Genomic DNA, 24,584 nt, shown 5'->3' on the forward strand with positions numbered 1-24,584 from the left:
GCCACAAGTCTTGCTGCTGTGATGTCACACTGTGATATTTCACCCAATAGATATGGGAGTTTATCAAAATTGGAATTGTTTTCGATTTTTTTGTGGGTCTGTGGCTCTCTCTCTCTCTCAATTAAATTCAAGGCAAGGGGCTTTATTGGCATGGGAAACATATGTTAACATTACCAAAACAAGTGAGGTAGATTGTATACTACTTCTCTCTCTCTCTCTCTCTCTCTCTCTCTCTCTCTTTCTCTGTCTCTCTCTCTCTCTCTCTCTCTCTCTCTCTCTCTCTCTCTTTCTCTGTCTCTGTCTCTGTCTCTCTCTCTCTCTCTCTCTCTCTCTCTCTGTCTCTCTCTCTCTCTCTCTCTCTCTCTCTCTCTCTCTCTCTCACTCTCTCTCTCTCTCACTCTCTCTCTTTCTCTGTCTCTGTCTCTGTCTCTCTCTCTTAACGTTATTTTGCCCTTGCCATTTGAAACAATAACTAATTAATTGTATTAATGTATTGTGATTATGTCCATTATAAAACTGATTTGCTTATCATAACACCTGTCCTCACATTATGGAAAGAAAATGTTTAATTCCTAATAAAAAAAAACATTTTTCGCATTTAAAATTGTCGTTTTGGTCATGCTGTAATCTGCTTCGTGTGTTTCATCATTATTAATCTGAACCATGCGCTACCTGCCTCAGGCTGGCCCTTTAAAGGCCACGTTTTTGCAGAAAACAGCTGCATGAGGCAATATTGCGCAATCCTCGCATGCATGTCACACATGAGCGGCTCCATCCGAACGGTGTCAGCACATTCTGGACGAACGGGGCTCGTTTCAACCGCTGTGTAAAATAACGCACGCAGATGCACTTTGCTCAGACCACAGGCTATATCTTTAATAGGCCTTTATGTACATACAACAGACTCTTCTTTTTTCTTCCACATGGATGGATGACTCAATATCGCCTTATCGCCTCCTCTGAATGATTGACATATCACCAGATCGGTTCATCGACAGTCAAGGTCTGGTTATACGGTAAGGGAAATCCTAACATAACGCGTCAGATAGCAGACACCGAAGACCCCCATTGTTACCCAGATGATTATTCATGCGTTATTGTTCTCCACCCCTCTCTTATTCCGCGCAGCAGTATTGTCAGTTCTGCACCTTATGGATGTGGAAAGCCAACTCTTCCACGCGCATTATGGTCAACCCTTATTTAAACACGAACACTCAACAACAAGTTTCCATTAGTCTGCCAGTGATAACACTCAACATACCATCGGCTGATAATTGATGCTGTTAGTATCACTAACTACTAACAGTAATAGTTAGCCCTTTTTACCCCAATATATATATATTTTTTTTTTAACCAACAAACATGGACACCAAAGGTAAGAATTACATGGTTTCCATCCTCTATCGACTGTAAATAACAGTGTGGGTTTATTCAATGTGGTTGACATTTTCTGGTCAGATGTTAATAATACTTACAAGGTTATTTTGGCCCAACATGTGTTCTGTGTTTAGTATATTCAAGCAAATGATTGAAGTAATGCTAACTGCTGTAGAGTTCTGGAGTGTTTCTACCGTATATTCTTGTTTACTCCTGGATGAAACATTGATTGTAGGGCTAGTTGGCTACTAATCGAGATTGCTGCTGCAGTTTTATTGCCTGGTTACCCCAAACTCCTTTCTCCGGCCAAACGCTATGAACCGGAACGAAAGAGCCTCGGAATATATCAGTTTGGGTCGTCAGGCAGTTATCGTGATTTATGAATGATTATGACCTGTTATGTGACCGTTATATAACCTGTTAGCAGTAGTTGTGATTGTTGTTATTTCAGGTTCATATTGCTTTTAGGTCTTTGAGGTTGTGGTGGTAGTATATGACAGTAGTTGACGTGACAAACATTTTCATTGAGTTGGCATTCTTTACAAAACAGTGGTTGATTTCTACAATATTTTGTTCCAGTGATTGAGTTCTGGAGAGTAATACCTCTTGTTGTTGCTCTCATTCCATTCTATAGTAACCCTACAGTATCAAACTCACTTTACCACACCCTGTAGTCTACAATAGCTTTAAAATAGAATAGCATAGAATAACATAGCATAGCATATAATAACATAGCATATAATAGAATAGCATAGATTATAATAACATTGCATATAATAACATAGAATATAATAACATGGCATAGAATAGAATATAATAACGTATAATAACATATAATAGAATAGAATATAAAATAATAGCATAGGGTAGAATAGCATAGAGTATAATAACATAGCATATAATAACATAGCATAGAATAGCATATAATATAATACAATAACATAGCATAGAAAATAATCACATATCATAGAATATAATAACATACCATAGAATAACATAGAATATTATAACATAGCATAGAATAGAATAGCAAAGAATAGCATAGAATAGCATAGAATAGAATAGAATAACATATCATAGAATAACATAGCATAGAAAATAACTACATATCATATAATATAATAATATATCATAGAATAAGATAGAATAGAATCACATAGCATAGAATAACATAGAATAGCATAGAACAGAATAACATAGCATAGAATAACATAGCATGGAAAACATAACATAGAATAGCATAGCATAGAATAACATACCATAGAATGACATGGAATAGAATAGAATAACATAGCATATAATATAATATTATAGCATTGAATATAATAGAATAGCATAGAATAGAAAAACGTGGCATAGAATGACCGAATAGAATAGCATAGAATAACATAGCATAGAATAGAATGGCAATTCCTAGCAAAATAACACACAGACTGGGTACATAAAACAAATATACAAATACAGTATGTTTTATTGGTGTTATTGTTATTGTGTACTTGTCCAGCAGTTTGCTTTAGTTCTTCTCTCCACTCTGAGTAAAGAGGAGTACAATGACAGAATTCTGGAAGGAGCACAGCCATCAGGCCACGGTTGAGGAAATGATGTTGGACTCTCATGCCCAGGAGCTGACCCAGCAAGAACTGCCTGAAATCCTCTCCCTGCTGCCCAGCCTTTCCGGCCAGAGGGTCCTGGAGCTGGGCGCCGGCATCGGGTCAGTGGGTCTATTGAACTATATCTATAAAACAACTGACCCGATAGACCGTTAATAACAACAAGCATATACTGTGTCATGATCTCTGTAGAGACATGAGGTTTAACTGACCATGTGACCTGATAGGTAAAACTCCCTGGCCATGGGCTACGATGAGGACCTGTGTTTTTCCTGGTCAGGTGACATTGACTCTTGTTGGCAGTTTGACCCTCGCTGTCTGATGTGGAGGTGTTTGACCCTTTGTGTTTGTTTGTTTGGTCTCTTCCAGTAGGTACACCAGCCACCTGTTGACCCAGGCCAGTCACGTGACAGCGGTCGACTTCATGGAGAGCTTCGTGGAGAAGAACAGACAGGACAACAGTCACCATGGCAACGCCTCCTTCCTCCAGGCAGACGTCACCAAGCTGGACTTCCCCAAAAACAGGTCTGCTGGTTGATAGAATGTGTATAAAAAAATAATATTATAATAATATATTATAAAAGAGGTTTAGTTTACCACAGTTACCAAAATCTTCTGTAATTTTGGTAATTAACAGGTAAATCTATGGCAATTTGGAAAAAATGTATTAATATATATAATCTGTGGCCATATTGTCAATGCGTTTCTAGTGGGTGGACCAAATGGTTAAAGAGAAGATTAATGAAAGAACTCTGCAACTCTTCCTACTGTTGACTTGTTTCATAACTGCCACCAGTTTGACCCCCAAAACATTGACAACAAACACATAGTGACATAGTAAATATACATAGTGACATAGTAAAATATACATAGTGACATAGTAAAATATACATAGTGACATAGTAAAATATACATAGTGACATAGTAAAATATACATAGTGACATAGTAAAATATACATAATGACATAGTAAAATATACATAGTGACATAGTAAAATATACATAGTGACATAGTAAAATATACATAGTGACATAGTAAAACATGCATAGTGACATAGTAAAATATACATAGTGACATAGTAAAATATACATAGTGACATAGTAAAATATACATAGTGACATAGTAAAATATACATAGTGACATAGTAAAATATACATAGTGACATAGTAAAATATACATAATGACATAGTAAAATATACATAGTGACATAGTAAAATATACATAGTGACATAGTAAAATATACATAGTGACATAGTAAAACATACATAGTGACATAGTAAAATATACATAGTGACATAGTAAAATATACATAATGACATAGTAAAATATACATAGTGACATAATAAAATATACATAGTGACATAATAAAATATACATAGTGACGTAGTAAAATATACATAGTGACATAGTAAAATATACATAATGACATAGTAAAATATACATATTGACATAATAAAATATACATAGTGACATAGTAAAATATACATAGTGACATAGTAAAATATACATAGTGACATAGTAAAATATACATAGTGACATTGTAAAATATACATAGTAAAATATACATAGTGACATAGTAAAATATACATAGTAAAATATACATAGTGACATAGTAAAATATACATAGTGACATAGTAAAATAAATACAAGAGTGTGAAAAAAATATGTCAAGGATATTTCATGCTGAAACCCTCATATTAAACAAAAATTGTATTCACTAAGTTGATGGTATATATTTTAGATAATGTTTTACAGCTTTGCCATACTATTGATTATTTTAAAATAAATGTATATATTTCCATTTGATAAGGCCACACAGAGGGCCAGAGATCATTACAGACACCTGTGATAATCTGTAGCACCCAAAAAGGACACGCGATTTAATCTTCTACGATTCCATTTATTTATCGAAAGATACCAAAATTCTGTCAGGTTATTGGTAAACGTCGAAAGTTACTGGTAAACTTTCCTCTCTTTGCACCTCTAGGTCTGCGTCTCAGTATCTCTGTTGGGATTTCTGGGTGTTTTGTTGGCTCCCGAGTGGCACAGCGGTCTAAGGCACTGCATCTCAGTACAAAAGGTCACTATACTACCTGGTTTGAATCCAGGCTGTATCACATCCGGCCGTGATTGGGAGTCCCATAGGGCGGTGCACATTTGGCCCAGCGTCGTCTGGGTTTGGCCGTCATTGTAAATAAGAATAGGAACTGACTTGCCTAGTTAAATAAAATGTTGCCATTGTGACATTGTGACTTTGGATTGATTAAGCTAAGGTTATTGTTTGGCTAAGTGTAACAGTATAACCCATACCCGGGTCGCGAACCAGGGACCCTCTGCACACATCAACAACAGTTACCCATCGCTCCACAAAAGTCGCGGCCCTTGCAGAGCAAAGGGAACCACTACTTCAAGGTCTCAGAGCAAGTGACGTCACCGATTGAAACGCTATTTAGCGCGCACCGCTAACTAAGCTAGCCGTTTCACATCTGTTACATAAGGTTGGCTAAGGTTATTTTTTGGCTATGGTTGGCTAAGGTTATTGTTTGGCTATGGTTGGCTAAGGTTATTGTTTGGCTATGGTTGGCTAAGGTTATTGTTTGGCTATGGTTGGCTAAGGTTATTGTTTGGCTATGGTTGGCTAAGGTTATTGTTTGGCTATGGTTGGCTAAGGTTATTGTTTGGCTAAGGTTATTGTTTTACACTGGTTTAATGAGATGTCTCACAACTTAGCATTCCGTTATCCACTGGGTTGGTGTCGCTGTACCAGTACCAACTCTTTAAATAAAGGTCAGGCCGAGACATATTTTAGAAACACTCAATTACTCAATCTCTTGGAACTGAAAACACTAATACGAGGTAACAAATTAGGCCTGTGTTCCAAATGGTGCCCTATTGCTCAGGTAGTGGACTACTATTGACCAGGACACATTGGGTAGTGCACTACTGTTGATCAGGGCCCATAGGGTAGTGCACTACTGTTGACCTGGGCCCATAGGGTAGTGTACTACTGTAGACCAGGGCCCATAGGGTAGTGCACTACTGTTGACCTGGACCCATAGGGTAGTGTACTACTGTAGACCAGGGCCCGTAGGGTAGTGTACTACTGTTGACCAGGGCCCATAGGGTAGTGTACTACTGTAGACCAGGGCCCATAGGGTAGTGTACTACTGTAGACCAGGGCCCATAGGGTAGTGTACTACTGTTGACCTGGGCCCATAGGGTAGTGCACTACTGTAGACCAGGACCCATAGGGTAGTGTACTACTGTAGACCAGGGCCCATAGGGTAGTGTACTACTGTTGACCAGGGCCCATAGGGTAGTGTACTACTGTTGACCAGGGCCCATAGGGTAGTGTACTACTGTAGACCAGGGCCCATAGGGTAGTGTACTACTGTTGACCTGGGCCCATAGGGTAGTGTACTACTGTTGACCAGGGCCCATAGGGTAGTGTACTACTGTAGACCAGGGCCCATAGGGTAGTGTACTACTGTAAACCAGGGCCCATAAGGTAATGTACTTCTGTTGACCAGGACCTATAGGGCTCTAAAGTAGTGCACTATAAAGGGATTACTGTGCCATTTTTGACACAGGCGTTGCCTAAAGCCGATGGGTATAATGCATTGCTACTTGCTATAAACTTTGATACCTCTATAACGTCCAGACTTATGATGTTATTCTGATGTGTACCCCCCCCCCCATCAGTTATGGTGTTATTCTGATGTGTACCCCCCTCCCCCCCATCAGTTATGGTGTTATTCTGATGTGTACCCCCCTCCCCCCCATCAGTTATGGTGTTATTCTGATGTGTACCTCCCCATCAGTTTTGACATCATCTTCTCCAACTGGCTGCTGATGTATCTGAGTGACGAGGAGCTGAGGTCACTAACAGAGAGGATGTTGGGATGGCTCCGCCTCGGAGGATACCTGTTTTTCAGGGAGTCCTGCAACCACCAATCAGGTACGAGCTTTAATATCACCTGAATATCTATTGTGAGTCTTACAGTAATGACCCTCCTGTAGAGCTGAGAGGTTGCTGTCTTATGAATCCCTAGACCCTCCTGTAGAGCTGAGAGGTTGCTGTCTAATGAATCCCTAGACCCTCCTGTAGAGCTGAGAGGTTACTGTCTAATAAATCCCTAGACCCTCCTGTAGAGCTGAGAGGTTACTGTCTAATGAATCCCTAGACCCTCCTGTAGAGCTGAGAGGTTATTGTCTAATGAATCCCTATACCCTTCTGTAGAGATGAGAGGCTGATAGGTGGAAGCACCATGGTGATATACACTACTCAAAAAAATAAAGGGAACACTAAAATAACACATCCTAGATCTGAATGAATGAAATATTCTTATTAAATACTTTTTTCTTTACATAGTTGAATGTGCTGACAACAAAATCACACAAAAATTATCAATGGAAATCAAATTTATCAACCCATGGAGGTCTGGGTTTGGAGTCACACTCAAAATTAAAGTGGAAAACCACACTACAGGCTGATCCAACTTTTATGTAATGTCCTTAAAACAAGTCAAAATGAGGCTCAGTAGTGTGTGTGGCCTCCACGTGCCTGTATGACCTCCCTACAACGCCTGGGCATGCTCCTGATGAGGTGGTGGATGGTCTCCTGAGGGATCTCCTCCCAGACCTGGACTAAAGTGGTGCATGGACTAAAGTGGTGGATGGAGCGAGACATGATGTCCCAGATGTGCTCAATTGGATTCAGGTCTGGGGAACGGGCGGGCCAGTCCATAGCAATGCCTTCCTCTTGCAGGAACTGCTGACTCACTCCAGCCACATGAGGTCTAGCATTGTCTTGCATTAGGAGGAACCCAGGGCCAACCGCACCAGCATATGGTCTCACAAGGGGTCTGAGGATCTCATCTCGGTACCTAATGACAGTCAGGCTACCTCTGGCGAGCACATGGAGGGCTGTGCGGCCCCCCAAAGAAATGCCACCCCACACCATGACTGACCCACCACCAAACCGGTCATGCTGGAGGATGTTGAAGGCAGCAGAACGTTCTCCACAGCGTCTCCAGACTCTGTCAGGTCTGTCACATGTGCTCAGTGTGAACCTGCTTTCATCTGTGAAGAGCACAGGGCGCCAGTGGCGAATTTGCCAATCTTGGTGTTCTCTGGCAAATGCCAAATGTCCTGCATGGTGTTGGGCTGTAAGCACAACCCCGACCTGTGGACGTCGGGCCCTCATGCCAGGTCGCAATTGTAAATGAGAACTTGTTCTCAACTTGCCTACCTGGTTAAATAAAGGTGTTCTCAACTAGCCTACCTGGTTAAATAAAGGTGTTCTCAACTAGCCTACCTGGTTAAATAAAGGTGTTCTCAACTAGCCTACCTGGTTAAATAAAGGTAAAATAAAAATAAATAAATAAATAAATACCACCCTCATAGAGTCTGTTTCTGACCGTTTGAGCAGACACATGCACATTTGTGGCCTGCTGGAGGTCATTTTGCAGGGTTCTGGCAGTGCGCCTCCTGCTCCTCCTTGCACAAAGGCGGAGGTAGCGGTCCTGCTGCTGGGTTGTTGCCCTCCTACGGCCTCCTCCACGTCTCCTGATGTACTGGCCTGTCTCCTGGTAGCACCTCCATGCTCTTGACACTACGCTGACAGACACAGCAAACCTTCTTTCCACAGCTCGCATTGATGTGCCATCCCTGGATGAACTGCACTACCTGAGCCACTTGTGTAGGTTGTAGACTCCGTCTCATGCTACCACTAGAGTGAAAGCACCGCCAGCATTCAAAAGTGACCAAAACATCAGCCAGGAAGCATAGGAACTGAGAAGTGGTCTGTGGTCACCACCTGCAGAACCACTCATTTATTGGGGGTGTCTTGCTAATTGCCTATAATTTCCACCTGTTGTCTATTCCATTTGCACAACAGCATGTGAAATGTATTGTCAATCAGTGTTGCTTCCTAAGTGGACAGTTTGATTTCACAGAAGTGTGATTGACTTGGAGTTACATTGTGTTGTTTCAGTGTTCCCTTTATTTTTTTGAGCAGTGTATCTACCCAGATACTCCTTTCATCCTGTCGTCCTCTCATAATTTAATACCTTACTAAACAGATCCCTATTCAGTCCACTTTCACCTTCATGAGTCAGACTATCTGTCGTGAAATTAAGCCTACTAGAGAGCGTGTGCACTCAGGAGGGAAGCTAAAGTCATTCACATCACACACATTCATAGAAAATTGCAAAGAAAATCGTATTGGAATCGTGGTAGTTTCCTACATGGTCACTTTTATGATTACGAACAGACTATGTAAGTAGTGAGTGGAGTTACAAACAGACTATATAAGTAGTGAGTGGAGTTACAAACAGACTATTTGCAATGAAAATCGTATTGGATTCGCGGAAGCGCCGTAATGCTGATTAGCGTATTAGCACAATTTGGGCCTACCACCACAACAAACCTAGTTAGCGTTGCTAGCTAACGACTCAGAATAAAGACCAAATTTACCCCTGAATGTGTCAATTGTCAAGAACTGACCCAGAAAATCGCTGAATTGGAGGGTAGAGTGTCTATTCTTCATCAGATTAAAGGAGATGAACAGCTGATCGACTCTTTTCTTGAGTCTGCCAAAAATTCAAGGACTTATCAAGAGAACAAGTAGTCATCCCTAATGCCTCTGGTCTGGAGGACTCACTAAACAGAGAACAAGTAGTCATCCCTACAGCCTCTGGCCTGGAGGACTCACTAAACAGAGAACAAGTAGTCATCCCTACTGCCTCTGGCCTGGAGGACTCACTAAACAGAGAACAAGTAGTCATCCCTACTGCCTCTGGCCTGGAGGACTCACTAAACAGAGAACAAGTAGTCATCCCTACTGCTTCTGGCCTGGAGGACTCACTAAACAGAGAACAAGTAGTCATCCCTACTGCCTCTGGCCTGGAGGACTCACTAAACAGAGAACAAGTAGTCCTCCCTACTGCCTCTGGCCTGGAGGACTCACTAAACAGAGAACAAGTAGTCATCCCTACTGCCTCTGGCCTGGAGGACTCACTAAACAGAGAACAAGTAGTCATCCCTACTGCCTCTGGCCTGGAGGACTCACTAAACAGAGAACAAGTAGTCATCCCTACTGCCTCTGGCCTGGAGGACTCACTAAACAGAGAACAAGTAGTCATCCCTACTGCCTCTGGCCTGGAGGACTCACTAAACAGAGAACAAGTAGTCATCCCTACTGCCTCTGGCCTGGAGGACTCACTAAACAGAGAACAAGTAGTCATCCCTACTCACTAAACACAAATGCATGTTGTGTAAATAATGTCTGAGTGTTGGAGCCCCTGGCTATCCATACATTTTAAAAGCAAGAAAATGGTGCCGTCTGCTTTGCTTAGTATAAGGAATTTTTTATTATTTATACTTTACTTTTGATAATTAAGTATATTTAAAACCAAATACTTTTAGACATTTACTCAAGTAGGATTTGGGTGACTTCCACTTTTACTTGAGTAACTTTCTGTTAAGGTATCTATACTTTTACTCAAGTTTGACAATGGGGTACTTTTCTACCACGGGTTATTTCACTCAATAGATATGGGAGTTTATCAAAATTGGATTTGTTTTTCAAATTCTTTGTGGATCTGTGTAATCTGAGGGAAATATGTGTCTCTAATACAGTCATACGTTTGGCATGAGATTTTGTGGGAAGTTTGCACATAGCCTGTCTTCTCTTGAGAGCCAGGTCTGACAACGGCGACCTTTCTTAATTACAAGGCTATGCTCACTGAGTCTATACATCGTCAAAGACTTCCTTCATTTGGGGTCAGTCACAGTGGTCAGGTATTCTGCCACCGTGTGCTCTCTGTTTAGGGTCAGTCACAGTGGTCAGGTATTCTGCCACCGTGTGCTCTCTGTTTAGGGTCAGTCACAGTGGTCAGGTATTCTGCCACTGTGTACTCTCAGTTTAGGGCCAAACATCACTCTAGTTTGTTCTTTCCAATGCGTCAAGTAATTCTCTTTTTGTTTTCTCATGAATCGTGTTGCTGTCTTGGGACTCTGTGGGGTCTGTTTGTGTTTGTGAACAGAGCCCCAGGACCAGCTTGCTTAGGGGGCTCTCCTCCAGGTTCATCTTTCTGTAGGTGTTGGCTTTGTTATGGAAGGTTTGGGAATCGCTTCCTCTTAGGTGGTTGTAGAATTTAACATCTCTTTTCTGGATTTTGATCATTAGCGGGTATCGGCCTAATTCTGCTCTGCGTACATTATTTGGTGTTTTACATTGTACACATTGAATATTTTTGCAGAATTCTGAATGCAGTGTCTCAATTTGGTGTTTGTCCCATTTTGTGAATTCTTGGTTGGTGAGCGGACCCCAGACCTCACAACCATAAAGGGCAATGGGTTCTACAACTGGGTTCTGTAACTGATACAATGGGTCCTATAGAGCTGAGGATGATGTTAAATAGTTTAAGTATAGCCAATTGGAATTTGTTGTCTGTATATTTTATAATTTCATTGAGGATACCATCAACACCACAGGCCTTTTTGGGTTGGAGGGTTTGCATTTTGTCCTGTAGATCATTCAATGTAATTGGAGATTCCAGTGGGTTCTGGTAGACTTTAATAGTTGATTCTAAGATTTGTATTTGATCATGTATATGTGTTTATTGTTTGTTGTTTGTTCTTTGTTATAGAGACAAAATTATTGGAGAAGTGGTTTACCCATACATCTCCGTTTTGGATCGATGACTTCGTGTTGTTGTTGGTTTAGAGTTTTCCAATTTTCCCAGAAGTGGTTGTCTATGGATTCTTCCATGACATTGAGCTGATTTCTGATGTGCTGTTCCTTCTTTCTCCTTAGTGTATTTCTGTATTGTTTTAGTTTATTTTGTTTTAGTGATTCACCATAGTGAAGGCTTTCCGGATCTCTATGTTTTTGGTTGTTCAGATTTCTCAATTTCTTTCTTAGGTTTTTGCATTCTTCATCAAACCATTTATCATTGTTGTTCATTTTCTTAGGTTGTCTGCTTGACATTTTTTGATTTGATAAGGAAGCTGAGAGGTCAGATATAGTGTTTAGGTTTTCTACTGTCAAGTTTACACCTTCACTATTACAGTGAAACATTTTTCCAGGAATACCATAGGAGTCCCCTTCGACACCTACCATTGGCTATATACATACCCAGCGTCTAACAGAGCTGCAGGAGTTGTGACCCGTTTATGTTGGTTATGTTGTTGTAGTTGTGTCTGGAGGGGAATATGGAGGAGGGAATGCTGTCCCCTCTAGGTACGTGTTTGTCCCCCTGTGTGCTGAGGCTGTCAGGTTCTGTCATTTAGGTCTCCACAGACCTAGTACATGTCTGTGGGCCTGGAAATTGTTGATCTCCCCCTCGAGGATGGAGAAGCTGTCTTCATTAAAGTATGGGGATTCTATTAGGGGGATATAGGTAGCACACATGAGGACATGTTTCTCTGTTGATATAATTTCCTTATTAATTTCTAGCCAGATGTAAAATGTTCCAGTTTTGACTTATTTAATAAAGTGGGTTATGTCTGCTCTATACCAAATAAGCATACCCCCTTCACACCTGGTAGTTTGGTGGATGGGACAACCAGCTCTCTGTATCCTAGAGGGCAACCAGTGGGTCCATCTCCTTTATCTCTCTCTCTCTCTCTCTCTCTCTCTCTCTCTCTCTCCGTCTCTCTCTCTGTCTATCTCTCTGTCTCTCTCTCTCTCTCTCTCTCTCTCTCTCTCTCCATCTATCTCTCTCTCTCTCTCTGTCTCTCTCTCTGTCTCTCTCTTTCTCTCTCTCTCTCTCTCTCCATCTATCTCTCTCTCTCTCTCTCTCTCTCTCTCTCTCTCTCTCTCTCTCTCTCTCTCTCTCTCTCTCTCTCTCTCTCTCTCTCTCTCTCTCTCTCTCTCTCTCTCTCTCTCTCTCTCTCTCTCTCTCTCTCTCTCTCTGTCTCTCTCTCTGTCTCTCTCTCCAGGTGACTATAAGAGGACCTTTAACCCCACCCACTACAGATCGTCGGCCCACTACAGTCACTTGATGACAACAACACTGCGGGAGGAGTCAGAGGGGGCGGAGAAGCAGGTGTTTGGCTTTGACATCGTGCTCAATAAAATCGTCCAGACATACATCAAGGTAGGTTGCTCTATTGCTACTGATTGTGTTGTGTCTCAACTAATGTAATGTCAGGCTGTTTGCTGTAGCCTGCTGTCTCTCTCTGTGTGTGTGTGTGTGTGTGTGTGTGTATGTGTGTGTGTGTGTGTGTGTGTGTGTGTGTGTGTGTGTGTGTGTGTGTGTGTGTGTGTGTGTGTGTGTGTGTGTGTGTGTGTGTGTGCGATATTACTCTCCTCATATCTTCCCCTCTTCAGATGAAGAACAACCAGAACCAGGTGTGTTGGCTGTTGGAGAAGGTGGGTCGGGACACCGTCTGTCAAGAAGGATTCAGAACCTTCCAGCAGTTCCTGGACAACCAGCAGTACACACGCAAAGGCATCCTGCGATACGAGAAGATGTTTGGGGCAGGATACGTCAGCACTGGGGGACCCAGCACTACCAAGGTAGGGAGTCCTGCACACACTCACACGGGCATACACACACTCACGCATGCACACAGCCAACATAGGTTGGGTCATCAAGACCCAGAGTAGAAAGGTTTGTGTTTTTCCTATGGACAGATGGATGTGTGAACCACGACAAAGTTGAATAAAAATCACTGAACCATGAAAGGACAACACACAGGAGAGGTTGTGTAGTTACTGTTTAGACTGGGTTTACACAGACTGTTGAAACATGAAAAGACAACACACAGGAGAGGTTGTGTAGTTACTGTTTAGACTGGGTTTACACAGACTGCTGAAACATAGTTACTGTTTAGACTGGGTTTACACAGACTGCCACGGTACTGTGCTCTTTTCGCCTTCTCTATATCCAAATACCAAACGTGTGGATAGTTATTATTGGGATGGACTTGACACTTTCTGTATTTAAAAAAAAAAATCTTTGTGGTTAAAAAAGGAGTTTGTTGACCTGCTGAACTTGAAGCCTGGGATGAAGGTGCTGGATGTGGGGTGTGGCATTGGTGGTGGAAACTTCTACATGGCAAAGGTCAGCCCCCAGTGACATTTAGTATGTAGGAGAAATGGTCCAGTCCACTATAAACACATTCACATTAGAAACGTGACATTTAGTATCTAGGAGAAATGGTCCAGTCCACTATAAACACATTCACATTAGAAACGTGACATTTAGTATCTAGGAGAAATGGTCCAGTCCACTATAAACACATCCACATTAGAAACAATAGGATCGGGTTAGGTCATATATCCCAATGATGATTATGATGATGACGATGATGTTCTGCAGGCCTTCGGCGTGGAGGTGCTGGGCCTGGACCTCTCAGCCAACATGGTGGATATCGCCATAGAGAGGGCCATGGAGGAGAAGCTTCCATCGGTGAGTCTGATTGGTCCCCATCATCAGTTGAATAAGGTCATGTTGTTGCTCTCATCTGGAACTTGAACCTAAGGTTATAGAGTTACTAGGTCAACAATGAGAAACATACTAGGTTATAGAGTTACTTGGTTTACAATGAGAAACATACTAGGTTATAGAGTTGATAGGTCAACAATGAGAAACATACTAGGTTATAGAGTTACTTGGTTTACAATGAGAAACATACTAGGTTAGAGTTGATAGGTCTACAATGAGAAACATACTAGGTTATAGAGTTACTAGGTCTACAATGAGAAACATACTAGGTTATAGAGTTACTAGGTCTACAATGAGAAACATACTAGGTTATAGAGTTGATAGGTCAACAATGAGAAACATACTAGGTTAGAGTTACTAGGTCTACAATGAGAAACATACTAGGTTATAGAGTTACTAGGTCAACAATGAGAAACATACTAGGTTAGAGTTGATAGGTCAACAATGAGAAACATTCTAGGTTAGAGTTGATAGGTCAACAATGAGAAACATACTAGGTTAGGGTTGATAGGTCAACAATGAGAAACATACTAGGTTATAGAGTTACTAGGTCTACAATGAGAAACATACTAGGTTAGAGTTGATAGGTCAACAATGAGAAACATACTAGGTTAGGGTTGATAGGTCAACAATGAGAAACATACTAGGTTAGGGTTGATAGGTCAACAATGAGAAACATTCTAGGTTAGAGTTGATAGGTCAACAATGAGAAACATACTAGGTTATAGAGTTACTAGGTCAACAATGAGAAACATACTAGGTTATAGAGTTACTAGGTCAACAATGAGAAACATACTAGGTTATAGAGTTACTAGGTCAACAATGAGAAACATACTAGGTTATAGAGTTACTAGGTCTACAATGAGAAACATACTAGGTTAGGGTTGATAGGTCAACAATGAGAAACATACTAGGTTATAGAGTTACTAGGTCTACAATGAGAAACATACTAGGTTAGAGTTGATAGGTCAACAATGAGAAACATACTAGGTTAGGGTTGATAGGTCAACAATGAGAAACATACTAGGTTAGGGTTGATAGGTCAACAATGAGAAACATACTAGGTTAGGGTTGATAGGTCAACAATGAGAAACATACTAGGTTATAGAGTTACTAGGTCTACAATGAGAAACATACTAGGTTAGGGTTGATAGGTCAACAATGAGAAACATACTAGGTTAGGGTTGATAGGTCAACAATGAGAAACATACTTGGTTAGGGTTGATAGGTCAACAATGAGAAACATACTAGGTTAGGGTTGATAGGTCTACAATGAGAAACATACTAGGTTAGGGTTGATAGGTCAACAATGAGAAACATACTAGGTTAGGGTTGATAGGTCAACAATGAGAAACATACTAGGTTAGGGTTGATATGTCAACAATGAGAAACATACTAGGTTAGGGTTGATAGGTCAACAATGAGAAACATACTATGTTAGGGTTGATAGGTCTACAATGAGAAACATACTAGGTTAGGGTTGATAGGTCAACAATGAGAAACATACTAGGTTAGAGTTACTAGGTCTACAATGAGAAACATACTAGGTTATAGAGTTACTAGGCCAACAATGAGAAACATACTAGGTTATAGAGTTACTAGGTCAACAATGAGAAACATACTAGGTTAGAGTTACTAGGTCAACAATGAGAAACATACTAGGTTAGGGTTGATAGGTCAACAATGAGAAACATACTAGGTTATAGAGTTACTAGGTCAACAATGAGAAACATACTAGGTTAGAGTTAATAGGTCAACAATGAGAAACATACTAGGTTAGGGTTGATAGGTCAAGAAATGAGAAACATACTAGGTTATAGAGTTACTAGGTCAACAATGAGAAACATACTAGGTTATAGAGTTACTAGGTCAACAATGAGAAACATACTAGGTTATAGAGTTACTAGGTCAACAATGAGAAACATACTAGGTTATAGAGTTACTGGGTCAACAATGAGAAACATACTAGGTTAGAGTTACTAGGTTTACAATGAGAAACATACTAGGTTATAGAGTTACTAGGTCTACAATGAGAAACATACTAGGTGATAGAGTTACTAGGTCTACAATGAGAAACATACTAGGTTAGAGTTACTAGGTATACAATGAGAAACATACTAGGTTATAGAGTTACTAGGTCTACAATGAGAAACATACTAGGTTATAGAGTTACTAGGTCTACAATGAGAAACATACTAGGTTATAGAGTTACTAGGTCTACAATGAGAAACATACTAGGTTATAGAGTTACTAGGTCAACAATGAGAAACATACTAGGTTATAGAGTTACTAGGTCAACAATGAGAAACATACTAGGTTATAGAGTTACTAGGTCAACAATGAGAAACATACTAGGTTAGAGTTGATAGGTCAACAATGAGAAACATACTAGGTCAGAGTTGATAGGTCAACAATGAGAAACATACTAGGTTATAGAGTTACTAGGTCAACAATGAGAAACATACTAGGTTAGAGTTGATAGGTCAACAATGAGAAACATACTAGGTCAGAGTTGATAGGTCTACAATGAGAAACATACTAGGTTATAGAGTTACTAGGTCAACAATGAGAAACATACTAGGTTATAGAGTTGATAGGTCAACAATGAGAAACATACTAGGTTATAGAGTTACTAGGTCAACAATAAGAAACATACTAGGTTATAGAGTTACTAGGTCTACAATGAGAAACATACTAGGTTATAGAGTTACTAGGTCTACAATGAGAAACATACTAGGTTATAGAGTTACTAGGTCTACAATGAGAAACATACTAGGTTAGAGTTACTAGGTCTACAATGAGAAACATACTAGGTTATAGAGTTACTAGGTCTACAATGAGAAACATACTAGGTTAGAGTTACTAGGTCTACAATGAGAAACATACTAGGTTAGAGTTTCTGACAACATTTCTGTTGTCGTGAAAATGTTCCGTTCTACATGTCTTGTTTTTATGGTCAAGTTAATTGAAATATATTGAAATGCATTAGCAGTCTTAGTTCAAGGTGTTTTAGTAACAGGTTCTGCCTGCCTATTCCTGCAGGTCCATTTCGAGGTGGCCGACGCCACTAAGAGAGAGTTCCCAGAAGGGTCGTTTGATGTGGTCTACAGTCGAGACACCATCCTGCACATCGACGACAAACTGGCACTGTTAAAACGCTTCCATGTGAGTGTGTGTGTACACACACACACACAACCGCACAACCACACAACCACACACACCTTAACATCAATTCCAGACTGTATTATATTTTGCTGTCTGTTTTTACCAATCCAAAACGCTGTGTATCTTCATCTTCAGTCGTGGTTGAAGCCCACAGGCCAGGTTCTGATCACTGACTACTGCTGTGGAGAGAAGCCCTGGACTCCTCAGTTCCAGGAGTACGTCAAACAGAGAGGTTACATTCTCTACACCCCACCAGAATACGGCAAGGTAGGCCCAATCATAAACGTGATAATACCCTGACAATATCACACTGACCTGACGTTTACCACATACGTTATAATATCTTAGAATTACATGTAACTCCATGTACTGTCACTGTCTGTCTGCAGTTCCTCCAGCAGGCAGGTTTCTCTAACGTACGTGCTGAGGACAGGACAGCTCAGTTCACACAGGTGATCCAGACAGAGCTGGAGAGAGCAGCAGCCATGAAAGACGAGTTCATTAAGGTAAATTGTGTACTCTCTTTCATTCTCTCTCTCTCTCACATAAACCGTTGTAATAGTATAGGATTTCTTTAACTTCTTGCTCCTACTTGAGACGCAGATGTCTCAAGTAGACACCTGGAAATGCAAATGCGCTACGCTAAATGCTAAATGTACTCGTTAAAACTCAAACGTTCATCAAAATGCACATGCAGGGTATTGAAATAAAGCTACACTCGTTGTGAACCTAGCCAACAAGTCAGATTTTTAAAATGCTTTTCGGCGAAAGCATGAGAAGCTATTATCTGATAGCATGCAACACCTCAAAATGCCTGAATGCGACGTAAACAAAGATTTAGCTTATCCGGCGCTACACAAAACGCAGAAATAAAATATAAAACATTCATTACCTTTGACGAGCTTCTTTCTTGGCACTCCTATATGCCCCATAAACATCACTATTGGGTCTTTTTTTCGTTTAAATCGGTCCATATATACCCAAAATAGCTTTCTATGGAAGCTGTGTCATTCAGAAAAAAACATAGTTTTTAAACGCTGCGTCATTTTTTAAAATTAAAAAAGTCGACGATAAACTTTCACAAAACACTTCGAAATACTTTTGTAATCCAACTTTAGGTATTAGTAAACGTTTATAATCTATCAAAATGATTACAGGGCGATGTGTATTCAATAGCTCCTCGTCTTCAAATCAATGGCTGCCAATGTGCACATTCAAAACATCCTGGTGGAGACCGGAAGAAATTGAATCCAGTTAGTTGGATTTACCAAGAAAAAACTCCCTGGAAAATGACGACAATGGCGACATCGTGTGGAATCTGTAGGAATTGCATGCAGATCCATAATTAATTTTGTGCCCTTTTAACAACCCATGAAAGTGACGCATGGAAATTCTTTTTAGCTTTCAGAGAGCAGATTTTCTTGCGTTTTTCGATGAAACACACAATCTGTTATAGTCACAGCCGTGATTTAACCAGTTTTAGAAACTTCAGAATGTTTTCTATCCACACTATTCATATGCATATACTATATTCCTGGCATGAGTAGCAGGACGCTGAAAAGTTGCGCGATTTTTAACAGAATGTTCGAAAAAGGAAGGGGTAGACTTAAGAGGATTTATTAACGCGTCGGACGCAAAGAATTCACTTCAGATACCGGACAAGGAACAAATCCCCGTTAATTCTCATGAAGAAGAGACGGAGATATCGGGGTCGTAGGTCAGGGTACCTTGTAAGAATCCGACGGCGAGTGAGTAACCCGTACTATTAGCCAACGTGCAATCATTGGATAAGAAACGGGATGAGCTTGAATGGCATTGAGTAGTACACCACATCAATCACTGGCTTCATCACTAAGTGCAGTGACCGTACGTACATACCTCAAAACAGTAATATCTTATGTTTCACCTAGTCGTGGCTGAACGACGACATGGATAATATAAAGCTGGCTGGCTTCCGTGCATCGGCTAGACAGAATAGCTACGTCTGGTAAGACAAAGGGTGGTGGTCTGTGTCTATTTGTCAATAACAGCTGGTGCACAAAATCAAATATTAAGGAAGTCTTGAGGTTTCGCACACCTGAGGTAGAGTGTCTCATGATAAGCTGTAGACCACACTATTTACCAACAGAGTTTTCATCTATATTTTTCGTAGTTGTCTATTTCCCACCACAAGCCGATGCTGGCACTAAGACCGCAATCAACAAGCTGTATAGGGACATAAGCAAACAGGAAAACGCTCATCCAGAGGCAGCGCTCCTAGTGGCCGGGGACGTTAATGCAGGGAAACTTAAATCCGTTTTACCTCTTTTCTACCAGCATGTTAAATGTGCAACCAGAGGAGGGAAAAAACTCTGGACCACCTTTACTCCACACACAGAGATGCATACAAAGCTTTTTCCCTCAAAGTTCTCCCTCAACCCTCCATTTGGCAAATCTGACCATAACTCTATCCTCCTGATTCCTGCTTACAAGCAAGTACCAGTGGACTCAATCAATACGGAAATGGTCAGATAACGCAGATGCTAAGCTACAGGACTGTTTTGATAGCACAGACTGGAATATGTTCTGGGACTATTCCGATGGCATTGAGTAGTACACCACATCAAACACTGGCTTCATCACTAAGTGCAGTGGCCGTACGTACATACCTCAACCAGAAGCCATGGATTACAGGCAACATCCGCACTGATCTAAAGGGTAGATCTGCTGCTTTCAAGGGGCGGGACTCTAACCCGGATGCTTATTTGAAACCCCGCTATTCCCTCCGATGAACCATCAAACAGTTAAAGCGTCAATACAGGATTAAGATCAAATAGTACTACTCTGACACTCGTCGGATGTGGCAGGGCTTGCAAACTATTACGTACTACAAAGGGAAGCACAGCCGTGAGCTGCCCAGTGACACAAGCCTACCAGACGATCTAAATTACTTCTATACGCGCTTCGAGGCATGCAACACTGAAGCATGCATGAGAGCACCAGCTGTTCCAGACGACTGTGTGATCACACTCTCCATAGCCAATGTGAGTAAGACCTTTAAACCACTCAACATTCATAAGGCCGCAGGGCCAGACGGATTACCAAGACGTGTACTCCGAGCATGCGCTGACCAACTGTTCAGAGGAAGGCCCTAAAAACTGCCAAAGACTCAAGCCACCCTAGTCATAGGGCAGACGGTACCCAAGCAACACGTCTAGGTCCTAAAGGCGTCTTAACAGCTTCTACCCCCAAGCCATAAGACTCCCGAACAGCTAATCAAATGGCTACCCAGACTATTTCCATTGACCCCCCCCCCCCCCTCATTTTTATGCTGCTGCTGCTGTCTGTTTATTGTCTGCAGTGGTTCTTCCTTTAAACATTTTGAGCTTATGCCCTGACTGTTTGTGGTATATGGTGGCAGATTGTGGTAAATCGCGTCATTCTGTCATTGCACCACACGACCACTAGGGGGAGTTAGAACGCTGATCTATACGTGGTATAAACTGTGGCACAAATTGACTTATCTTCTCCTCAATTAATGGAGGTGTTTTCAGTCTGAGAGTCTCTCTTCTCTGGCACTAGAGTCCTGCATCAGGCAACAAAAACAACAAAATGAGCTGGCGGGATTTTTTAAAATAGGCAAGGTGGGCTTTTGGTTTCTCTATTTTTAGACAATATTAAACATGAACATCCAAACGACAATTGTGTTTTTCCGTCGCCCACATGAACTTTAAACATAAAGCATTTAGGCTGACATTTTGTTGATTTTAATACTACGGACAAATGTGTAACTCCCCCCCATAGCATGGATTATTATAACCTAATGAAAACTAAAGTGAGTTTCTGAAACACGGAGTCCTTCTTTGCTGAGGTGAAGAAGAAACTGAATGAAAGAGAGTCCAGCGAGGATTTGTCAGCAAGCTGAGTGACTTACTCATGAATGGCTTTGGATCAAAAATAAAACAAGTAAACATTCTTTCTGAGCGTCTTTAATAAATACATGTTTTGACCTTTTTGACCAAGTTAATCTGCTCATGTTGTGTGTGTTCAATTATTTTTGACGTTGTGGTTACAGTGAACAACATTGTTAACTCACAAGCATATAATGAAAATTAAACATCTTATCTATGTTACCCAACTAATTCTGATTATTCCCCCACACTCAATATCACAGACCAGATTTTCCCCAAAAGAAAAATGCATCAGGTATTATATGCATTGTTTTGATTTTGAGCGAATTCAGTAATATATTTGTACCACTTTAGATGCTGTTTTATTTACAGTGGTGACGATGTAATGATGATGTTAATGATGGCAGCTGGAGTCATTTTGAAAACATGTGTACCAGTACCCCCCTGTATATAGCCTCCACATTGACTCTGTACCGGTACCCCCTGTATATAGCCTCCACATTGACTCGGTACCGGTACCCCCTGTATATAGCCTCCACATTGACTCTGTACTGGTACCCCCTGTATATAGCCTCCACATTGACTCGGTACCGGTACCCCCTGTATATAGCCTCCACATTGACTCTGTACTGGTACCCCCTGTATATAGCCTCCACATTGACTCTGTACCGGTACCCCCTGTATATAGCCTCCACATTGACTCTGTACCGGTACCCCCTGTATATAGCCTCCACATTGATTCTGTACTGGTACCCCCTGTATATAGCCTCCACATTGACTCAGTACCGGTACCCCCTGTATATAGTCTCCACACTGACTCTGTACCGGTACCCCCTGTATATAGTCTCCACATTGACTCTGTACCGGTACCCCCTGTATATAGCCTCCACATTGACTCTGTACCGGTACCCCCTGTATACAGCCTCCACATTGACTCTGTACTGGTACCCCCTGTATATAGCCTCCACATTGACTCTGTACCGGTACCCCCTGTATATTGCCTCGCTATTGTTGACTTTTTACCCCTTTTCTCTCCCCAATTTCGTGATATCCAATTGGTAGTTAGTCTTCTCCCAGGTCTACTACACCTGTTGTATTCGGCGCAGGTGACAAATACAATTTGATTTGATTTTGATACTTCGTTGGACTGTTAAACCCATGTTATCCTGTATCTTGGGTCTTTCCTAGGAGTTCTCAGAGGAAGACTACCTGGCCATAGTGAACGGCTGGAGAGACAAACTAAAACGCTGCGACACTGGGGACCAACGCTGGGGTCTATTCCATGCAACAAGGAACTGAGAGAGATGGAGAGAGAGAGAGAGAGGAGAGAAGTATCCCTTCAGGAGGGAGGGTTCAGTGCCTGGTCCCAGCTCCACTGCTACCAGATCAACTAGAGGTGCTTACTAGACATCAGTAGCCTCTAGTCTGAGATGATCTTGTGGCACGTACAGATTGTGAAGTATTTGAAAAATGGTCGTTATCCAGGTACCAGTCTAACTGGTGTCTTTGGTTTGAAAGGCGAAAATGATCTAAATAAGTAAATAAGTACATTTTATTAGACATTTTAACTTTGTGTAAATTTGACCCGACAATTTTTTTGTTATCAAATGTGAATGTGCATCATTTCCCAGTCTGTACTATCAACATACCATAGTTTGATAACTTTTACAAATAAAATGTTGAAAACACTCTGTTTGCCCTGGCTTGAATTGGTTTCTGTCTGTCCTTGTTGCTGCCTCATTGTTCTGTCTTCATGGCAAAAGAGGAAGTAAAAAGAGGTGGACTAAGATACAAATCTAATATGCAGTATATTTAATAGCAGGATTCTATTGTGAATTATTAAGCCTGTTACGTCACATTGTGTTCCCAACTTCTAAAGGTATCACCACGGTCACCATTATCACCACGGTCACCATTATCACCATGGTCACCATTATGACCATGTCCACCATTATCACCACGGTCACCATTATGACCATGTCCACCATTATCACCATGGTCACCATTATCACCATGGTCACCATAATCACCATGGTCACCATTATCACCATGGCCACCATTATCACCACGGTCACCATGGTCACCATTATCACCATGGTCACCATTATCGCCATGTCACCATGATCACCATGACATGCAACACATTTTGGGACTAACAGAAGGCTCCTTAACAGCTCCTTCCCCCAAGCCATAAGACTGCTGAACAATTAATCAACTGGCCCCCCGGACCATTTACATTGACTCCCCCCCTTTGTTTTTACACTTATCCAGTGAAGGTCCGTCCATGCTGCAGCTGAACAGCCCAGTCAGAGCGAAGACCACCTCTGTATTCCACCTTTAACAGATTCAAATATCATTTAAAAATATCATTGTTCATTTTGGAGAGTTTCAGGCAGACACACTTTTACCACAGAATTTAAGTGAACAAAACAATTGATTGTTAAAGATTCCTGGACTCTTTATTTAATCCTGATACACCTGAACCAAAAATAAAACACTATGGTAAAACCCTCTCTATTTCTCCCCCCTCTCTATTTCTTTCCCCCTCTCTATTTCTCCCCCTCTCTATTTCTCTCCCCCTCTCTATTTCTCCCCCTCTCTATTTTGCCCCCTCTCTATTTCTATCCCCTCTCTATTTCTCTCTCCCCTCTCTATTTCTCTCGCCCCTCTCTATTTCTCTCCCCTCTCTATTTCTCTCCCCTCTCTATTTCTCTCCCCTCTCTTTTTCTCCCCCCTCTCTATTTCTCTCTCCTCTCTCTATTTCTCTCCCCTCTCTATTTCTCTCCCCCTCTCTATTTCTCCCCCCTCTCTATTTCTCCCCCCGCTCTATTTCTCTCTCCCCTCTCTATTCTCCCCCTCTCTATTTCTCTCTCCCCCTCTCTATTTCTCTCTCCCCTCTATTCTCCCCCTCTCTATTTCTCCCCCCTCTCTATTTCTCTCTCTGCTCTATTTCTCCCCCCTCTCTATTTCTCCCCCCTCTCTATTTCTCCCCCTCTCTATTTCTCTCTGCGCTCTATTTCTCTCTCCCCTCTCTATTCTCCCTCTCTCTATTTCTCTCTCCCCCTCTCTATTCTCCCCCTCTC

The 24,584-nt window shown here is 41.3% G+C and overlaps 1 protein-coding gene across 4 annotated transcripts; it reads left to right on the plus strand.

Moving 5' to 3' along the window:
• Positions 1–692: 692 nt before the first annotated feature.
• On the plus strand, positions 693–23,189 carry LOC139390922 (uncharacterized). 4 transcript variants are annotated; one of them, XM_071138318.1, is made up of 12 exons: positions 693–1,016; positions 2,919–3,088; positions 3,357–3,512; positions 6,809–6,945; positions 12,936–13,093; positions 13,327–13,515; positions 13,973–14,062; positions 14,321–14,410; positions 17,489–17,611; positions 17,747–17,878; positions 18,001–18,117; positions 22,690–23,189. In XM_071138318.1, exons 2-12 carry the CDS (start codon positions 2,928–2,930, stop codon positions 22,798–22,800), a joined length of 1,464 nt encoding a protein of 487 aa, XP_070994419.1. In that variant the 5' UTR covers positions 693–1,016; positions 2,919–2,927; the 3' UTR covers positions 22,801–23,189. The 4 variants fall into 4 exon arrangements, with proteins under 4 accessions (XP_070994419.1, XP_070994420.1, XP_070994418.1 ...); XM_071138319.1 differs by having other exon boundaries at positions 738–1,016; positions 2,914–3,088; XM_071138317.1 differs by having other exon boundaries at positions 760–1,375; positions 2,914–3,088.
• The last annotated feature ends 1,395 nt before the right edge of the window (positions 23,190–24,584 follow it).

This window comes from Oncorhynchus clarkii, chromosome 31 (genome assembly GCF_045791955.1).
Source record: "Oncorhynchus clarkii lewisi isolate Uvic-CL-2024 chromosome 31, UVic_Ocla_1.0, whole genome shotgun sequence".
In the NCBI taxonomy this organism is placed as follows: Eukaryota; Metazoa; Chordata; class Actinopteri; order Salmoniformes; family Salmonidae; genus Oncorhynchus; species Oncorhynchus clarkii.

Excerpts from the sequence above, each read along its gene's own strand:
- LOC139390922 (XM_071138317.1), top strand. Across the intron at positions 17,879-18,000 it reads CCCCACCAGAATACGGCAAG|TTCCTCCAGCAGGCAGGTTT; the intron begins GTAGGCCCAATC and ends GTCTGTCTGCAG. Across the intron at positions 18,118-22,689 it reads TGAAAGACGAGTTCATTAAG|GAGTTCTCAGAGGAAGACTA; the intron begins GTAAATTGTGTA and ends GGTCTTTCCTAG.